This window comes from Pieris napi, chromosome 13 (assembly GCF_905475465.1).
Source record: "Pieris napi chromosome 13, ilPieNapi1.2, whole genome shotgun sequence".
Taxonomy (NCBI): domain Eukaryota; kingdom Metazoa; phylum Arthropoda; class Insecta; order Lepidoptera; family Pieridae; genus Pieris; species Pieris napi.
Window position 1 is genome coordinate 6,748,235 of NC_062246.1, and position 8,576 is coordinate 6,756,810.

General features: G+C 31.5%; 1 protein-coding gene across 1 annotated transcript; it reads right to left on the reverse strand.

The window, feature by feature from the left end:
- Positions 1-6,223: 6,223 nt before the first annotated feature.
- LOC125055376 (J domain-containing protein) lies at positions 6,224-8,321 on the reverse strand. The gene is made up of 4 exons (XM_047657817.1): positions 8,172-8,321; positions 7,769-7,916; positions 7,404-7,505; positions 6,224-7,240 (listed from the first exon to the last, which is right to left on the reverse strand). The coding sequence occupies exons 2-4, from the start codon at positions 7,853-7,855 to the stop codon at positions 6,917-6,919; spliced, it is 513 nt and encodes a 170-aa protein (XP_047513773.1). The 5' UTR covers positions 7,856-7,916; positions 8,172-8,321; the 3' UTR covers positions 6,224-6,916.
- Positions 8,322-8,576: the final 255 nt, after the last annotated feature.

Genomic DNA, 8,576 nt, shown 5'->3' on the forward strand with positions numbered 1-8,576 from the left:
TATTTTGTAATTTTCGTAATAAACCGTATTATAAAAACGAAAAGAACCTTTTTGGTGAAAAGTTCGCATTTATTATAGATAAATTACACAGATTTTGAAAAATATCGTTTAATCAGACCAACCCAATTTCAAAAGTAAACTTTTTCATGTCTTTTTTTTTTGTCTTTTGTCAAAGTCAAATTTGTGTTGACAAGTTGAATGATTAACAAAAGTTTGTCGCCATAGTTACAGCGTAGTTTACAAGACAATTATGCTGGATATTATAATTTCTGTACAGTCTTTGACATGAAATATATATTTTTGTTGCACATGACATTCTTTTATGTGAAAATATAATGTAATAAATTAAAACTGGTAAACAAAAACCTGGAGTTAGGTTAAGATAAGAACTTTTTATAACAAAACTACTACTGTCGGGTATAAGTTGGCGTGCGTTAGATAAACTAACAAAAATATTAACGTACTATGGAACCAAATATAATTTTATAGATTATTTTTCCGACCCAAATATCGGCCAATAGAATTGCACCATTCGACGTCACGTGGTACAACCTACATGGTATTATACTGATAATTTTTTGTGAAAATTTTCTCTGGTCGTTGCTTCAAGAAAAGTATTAAGTAGTTGTTTTATTCATTATGAAATTCTTATTTGTTAACTGTACATTTCGTCTCTTGCTCTTGTGGTATTATAAGTGATTATTTGAATTTTCTTTGAGTGAAAATTTTGAGTGTCTCTCACACCAATTGCCAACATATACTTGACAGTCTTGGTTTAACGATTAGCGGAACTGATACAAATATTATATATTATGAAATTAATGTAATTTTACTATGTTAGTTATTAATTAGCTTACTAGAGGGCAACAAGTATGATCGTAGCTTTATTACTTTAAATTTAATGAATACAAAAATAGGTAAATATTATGAATTATCAAACCAGCGTTCAAGTATTACGTCACGCAATTTTTGGAGATTATTGACCCCCCCCCCCATGTAACGCGACGTAACGTTTTTCTGTACCCAAGTATAGTAAAACGTTTCATGACCTAGTGACTCTTTATATCTAAAAGTTACCATTATGTGGTGTAAAGTACCTACTGGAAAGTCGAAAATAATATTAACAAATTCAATCCCCGCACCGCATCGTAACGTTTTACAAAAGGACCCTCCCCCCCAAATTCGTTACGTAATACTTGAACGCTCCCAAACACTAAATCGGTCTCATTAAACTGGTTTAATTAAAGTACTGATATTTCTTCATCGTAAAACACCAGTCTGATGACTTGAATCCCTCGGTAGTCTGAGTGTGTGACCCACCCGATTCTATGTTGTTGTTAGTGCTTTAATTAGATCAATTTACTGGGAGAAATAGATGGTTTAATGAGGGTGTCAATATTGTCATATCAAAGCGACAATATTATACGTAATTATATAATGTATGAGTTCAAATTAGCAGTTACGTAACAAAAAGTTTTTATTATCTAATAATATTTTCGTCAATTCTTATCCTATATTTTATCGGTGTGATTGTATTGAATCTATGATTTCTTTCTTTTGTTAAAGTTTTTACAGAAGACTAAAATATGTAATTATAAAGTTTATTAAGAAAGCCATAGATGAAAATTACCTAAAGATTATATAGATTACGATGTATGTTAATCTATCTAATCTTTAAGTTTGAAATACACATATAATTTCACATATTACAAATTTCTTGCCTCAATTAGTATATAAAATGAGGCTTAACGTATATTTTAAGAACATTTATAAAGCCATATTAAAGCATTTATTTGATTAAGATATGTGATAATATAACGAATTAATATATTAAATATTGCTTTATTATTGAAATAAAAGTTTTTTTGTGTAATTTTTAAAATATTTGTATTCCAGTGGTTATATTATGTTCAAATGAATCTACTAATCTAAATGATAATGTAATAATAATAAAAAAATAATGAGAATATAAAAATATCTTTTATTTAACCTTTATCTCAATAAATTTATTTTAATTTGATTTGGTTCAACAAGCCAATAGTCTAAAGCTTTTTTAATTACGATGCTGCATTCAGGGGGAATCTTGGAGGGCCCTTGAACCTTTTCTGCATCATAAAATTTTAATTATGTTAACATCTCTTATCTCTCTATCATATCTTCTAAAATCTTACATGGGCGTGACCTCGTATTGTGAGACTATTGACAACCTAGAATTAACCGCCATCGCTTATTCCTAATATGACATCAAAGAAACTCGCTAGTTTTCAAGGAATAAACAGTCGACACAATTTTTAAAGGTAAATTTTAAAACATAGAATAGAGTTTTCCGATGCTACCTTATTGATAATCTAATAATAACACCTTAAAAATCCAAGTTAAAAAGTTCATTCTTCAAGATCGATTGTAGAGTAATTTAAGACAACAAAAATGTTACATATAGAATAAATAGTATACTGTACATAAGATTCCTGTTGTTATACATTACTCAATGTCTTCTTTTATCATTTTAAAATACTGTTGATGGTTTGGGTGTTTCAGAACAAATAAAGTAAGTACATGCATGGAACTTTAGCATTGCACATTACTTTGTTTGCTGTGAGACACTCAAATAGTTCTTCTAGTCTTGATACTCCATAGATAACAATATGATCCTGTATAATATAAATTAACTAGTGGACCCGACAGACGTTGTCCTGCATGATATTTCAAGCGATTAGTAAAGCAAAATATGAAAGTACCGACTGCAGCGCCATCTGGCGGGCTGATTTGTGAATCTAAACCATTCCCAGATCCCCTTGAACACACACACAAAATTTCATCAAAATCGGTCCAGTCGTTTGAGAGAAGTTCAGTGACATACACACTCACAGAAGAATTATATATATAATGATAATAAAACTTCTATGAAAAGCCATCGCGATATTATTACGTATAATCCGTATCCTAGGTGTAATTGTCATAACAATTCGTGTGTCATTGTTTAAAACGCAGACCCAATCATTGTGACAAAAGGAAACAGACGGGCAATTGTTTACCGGAGTGAAAAACTATTGGTGGTTGTGTATAAAGACATAACAAAAGTAAATTATATACCAAACATTTTTTTTTTGCTTAAACGACAATTATGAAAGCTCTCGAAATTAATTGTTTCGAGTTCGCTTAAGCAGTGATTCAAAGGAAGCAACGACCTCACACCTTCTTATCATGACGTACATAATACACTTCTATGTAGATGCGTATTTATTATTAAAATAGATCAATGCTACATAATAATCTTATGTAGCATTATCGGAAAAGGGTAATAACGTTCGAAAGAATTCCTTAAATTAATTAACAAGCAACAATAAACGCTTTCTGCTTACAATAGATAAAGAATCGCAAATTACAAATACTGAAAAAGCTATGTAAAATACATAATGACTCTTTGTTTCGAGGTCAGGAAGTGCGATCGTATCTCAAGTTACTTCAATACATTTTCACGGAAAGCCCCATATGATGCTTCATGCGTCGTTATCGGTAACAAAAGCCTATTGGAATCTGTTGAAAGCGAATATAACTTTAAAATTCTTTCTATTCTAAATTTCTGATGCTTTAAATTAAAGCACGAGCTATCTGGATGAATAGGTTCTATTCGGTAATTAATTTTGTACATAAATTGTTAAGCACCGAAGATTAAAAATATATGTATAACGTCTTTAGATTTGTCAATGATACACTCGAATAGGAAGATTTTTTCCATTCCTCTTCCATCTTTCTTTATATCCCATGTAATCCTTGACCCTAAACACATTATTCATGGAAGGACTGAAAGAATGCAAGGCCTGAACTAGGAAATGTTACGTTTCAAATTATTAATAAATACTTGGACTTCAACTTAGGTACACTTCTCTTAAAGATTCTATTGAACAGCTATGTTGTAAAGATGAAAGGTTTGTAAGGTAGGATTATAAAACATCTTTCAGAAGAGGAATTCTACCCGTAAATAGCATAGGATATATTTATTACCATTTAAATTAACGATAAATAACATCATATCCAGTAGATATTTGTGCCTTATTAAAACACGAAGTTTACATTCATAAATTAACACAAAAACTGTTATGTCTATCTATAAACTTACCTTTAACTTAGTTGACTTACCATATATACAAAAGTGAGTTTTCTGATAACGAACCTGATTCGTGACCACAATCTTAGTTAAATAAATGATTGAAAAATCTAAACATATTTTTTTGTTAAAAATAAATTACTTTAACCGTATTCACCTACATTAATTTATTTTTACCATATTTTCCCAGATACCCTTAATAATAGCTTAAAACCAATCTGAAAATACACAAAACTGAACCACATATAACACACACTTTCTTTTAAAAGAGCCACCAAGACACTGATGGTAGCAAATGAGTTGTCGTCAATGAAACCGGAGCTTGAAGTATAAACATCCACTGACTGGAATCCAAGCAGCCATCCGACATAGGGCATTTAAATTCTCATATATCCATGTGCTTGACCCATAAATTAACAAGACCTTCATGGAGGTCTTGATGAGTTAAAAAAAGTAAAACATTCGTAACTTTTTATGTCTTAGAAACAAAATCAATTTCTTTTAGTTTTGATAATTAGTTAATGGCGGTAAGAATCTTCTTAGGTGATGTCTTTTAAGTAATATTATAGAACTATTTTACAGTATTAAAGCAATATTGTTTATTTTTTAACTTATTTTAAAAATGTAGTTGTATTTACCAATAAATACAAATTTAAAATATTGTTATGCTTAAACGATCACTCTAAATCCTTAATCATTATAGATAATCTTATTTTGAATCAGATTAGAATATATTTGCGAAACCTACTTACTTGATAGAGAACGAACAATGTTATCTCCTAATGTAGATTTCAGTTTCGGGTTACGTTTACAATTATATATAGTACATACTTCAATATTGAGTAAGGATTACCTTACTCATGAGTAAGTAGCTAAGTACTTAAAACATACCTACCTATTGTGTTGCGATTAGTTGTATATCCTAAAAAGTATTTATTGCGCTCGCAACGGCGGTAGCAAAAATTAACGCATGTAGGATGGTCTCCTTACAAATATATATACATATAGAGATAAACCTCGAAAACTCTTGGTTCGATTTTCAAGAACACAATTATTGTTTCCATTTTATTTGGCTAGTTTTATAGCCAAATAGAATCAAACTTAGAAGTATTAGGAGGGACACAATATATTTCATCGTTTTTACGAAACACCATGTATTTAACTAAGTTATTTGTGCCTTATCCTGTTTGACATTTTTCCACAAAAGATGTTGATGTTAACGGCACGCGCGCATTTTCCGACAAAATATCTTTGTAATTATTAAACATGAAAGTAATGTTTATAATTTTCTACAATATTATTTGACTTTGAAAATAGTCCGCTAGAATTCTATTTAATTCCATATTTATTTATTTACAGCAGATAATAGAATCATAATAGTAATAATCATATAGGCGTATAAAGAGGTCATCGGTGCTTACTCCATGTTGTCGATTATCAATTCGAAATTCTAAGCCAAGAAATTGACATTGAGGCCAAAGGCAACTACTAAAAAATAAGCTAGATACGCTATTAGCACAATACGTAGTATTTCTAATAAGTTTATGGAATACTCATTTTCGCCTTAGTACGGTGAAACAATTACGGAAAGTGTTTGGTTCGTAATTCGACAATTCTATTTTGCATTACATTTACTTATCAAGGGGTTTAAAATGTTTAGTATAACTGAAGAATATAAGAATTATGTGACCTTATCATGTAATCTTATTTTGGTCATAGAGAACCTTGTTTCTATTTGTTGTCATTACATTTTGAATCTAGTTTTAGTTCATCGATAATATCCGTATTTCAGGGTAAGATTCAGAAAAGACTTAGCACGCTAAGTACGACTCCAGTATTTGGCATACACGACATCCAATATGTTTTTGACATACTCGAGTCACACTTAGTGCTATGTATTAACTGTGAATCTGGGGTTTACTTAACACACGGCATATATTCCTTAAGTCCGGGTTCGATCCCGCCGAATGTGTGTATATTTGAGTCGGTATGCACAGAAGTTCCCAATATTTAGTATGCCCGCGTAGTTACGGCCTACGGGAATTACCAACAATTTTCTTAATTGTACCTTACTTTGGATTTATGTAACTATAGGAAGGTAGAAAAAAAACACAGTTTTTACCTTTTATTTAATCGCAGATTTTACATCAAAATTAAATTACAATTCCATATTGAGATTCTTGTAGACATAAAATTACTACTCTATGTAAATAACATTTATAGAACATTTAAAACATCAATAAATACTGATTAAAATTAACACATATTAATCTAATTATCCCTAACCGGGTAACACATCAATAGGTATAAGAAGAAAACAGGAATAGATGTAAATACTTAGGTTATGTAAAAATTTGTAAACAAAATCCATCCTTTCTTCCAAACAATACCCTGTAGTCACAACTCGCTTGATCCCACCCTCTCAATCAGTAGGAATACACAATAAAAACATTGCAGCAATATAAAGAGGATCAAAAATATAAGATCTCAAAATATAAAATAGATTCTTAGAATACATATCGTACTATATCTGAAATGTCATTATCAGACTCATATTTGTTAGGAATGTGCACAGATTAAAGCTAAAGGAAGTCTACATTTAATGGGGCCAGCTAACACCAACATTTAATAAAACATTAAACACCAATAATCGAGTTACATTCGAGAACGCTTAATCATTGAGCTGACCTGATAAATACTAAGGTTGTTCACTAACTCTACTTACATTAAACAAAAGTTAAAATGGCAAGCCATATTGTGTTGAAGAAATACCATTGGTAATAGGTACCATCATCAAACTGGGGATATTTAGATTTCATAATTGCGGAACTTAGCAATAACTTCAGTTGGTGGTTCTTGGTTTCCACCTCCAAACCGTCCCCAAAGATTAGCTCCTCCTTCAGATGCTCGCCTAGCAGCAGCATTGCTTGGCCCCAGGCTGGAAGGTCCAGAGGCACGACCAGAGTCATCTTCCAACATACGATCCTTGGTGTTAGGCTTGGACCAATGCATAGACTGTTGAATGTGGTCTTTCATCCCAAACCACTGTTTGTATCCCATTGAAATTCCACTCATCCTCCACTTGTCATACAAGGCCCTCTTTGAAGGGTCACAAAGGGTTTCCTTTGCTTCCTAAAAAACACATACTTAAGTTTTACATAAAGCATGGATTGGTGACAAACTTAAAATAACACACAGATCACCACTGAAGGCAAAGAGTTACTATTAGATGTCAAAAAAAAGTTGTTACCCCATTACTTAAAATCCATTAAAAAAAGACCAATAAATAAATTACCTTCAGTTTTTGAAACTTGGCCTCAGCATCTTTATCTCCAGCATTTTTGTCCGGATGGTATTGCAAGGCTCGCACTTTATACTCCGCATTTATTTGTTCAACCTGTAAGGTTTAAGTGTCTATGAGAAAATAAATCATTTTCTTTTCTGACACAGAACTTGTTCATTTATTATTAGCAGTTTATCAATTAATTCAAATACCATTAAGATCTCATAATAAGAATAGTTCTCATTGCTCAAGCCTGAGCGATTACAATATAAAAGTATGTAACTATAGAATGTAGGTCAATTTATGACGTGAGATTAAGGTCAAACAGCAAATCAATAGATTGTGATTTCTTGTAATTGAGCGAAATACAAACTTACCGAGGAGCTTTCGTCGCATCCTAGCAGCCCATAAAAATCGTCGTCAGGGTTTTTTTGATAATTGAGGATTTCATCCACTCCAGTCATCGTAACAACCCACCCTTGCAACACCCTAACGGAAACTGGCTTTGTACGTTCTAGGTAGAACCTGTAATTGATTGTTGAATATTGTGATATAGCACGCTAGTGATTGTGCGAATTACATTAGTGTTTGAACACTACAAACAACTTTGGACTCTAACTGGATATAGGAAAGAAGCAAATGATTTTAATACGAGTCCTGATTTCTTGCGCATGCTCCAGGGTAGTTTACTTATATAAAGATGTATAGGAAGTTTCGTTAATCACAAGATTTTCCCATATACAAAATGCAAATCTCCTTTTATAGAATTATTATTCTTACCTATTTGTTTGGAAATTGGGGTTTCCCTTTTATATATGATTGAAATTTGAATCATGACTGTTTTGGTTGTAAAGTGCTAAGTCAAAAGTGATAATTGACGTCTAATGTACGACGTTGATAAATGACATCTTCTCGTGACAGCTTACTTGAACTACTGACTAGATGACAATAAATAGGGCCTTTAATTTTATTTTAATAAACAAAATCAGATCTTTGTCCTTTCTTTGGTGGTCTGATCTTGGTGTATTGTATAGTAATTTTTTCAAATTTTTCCCAAGTCCTAATTGAAAAGTGAATGTCGCACGAATGTTAATGATAATCCTTGTTCAGAGGTTTTTTTAAATCTCTGGGCTAAGATTTAAAATCGATAGCGTTCAGTCTGACTGTACAGTATACCGTAGGTAC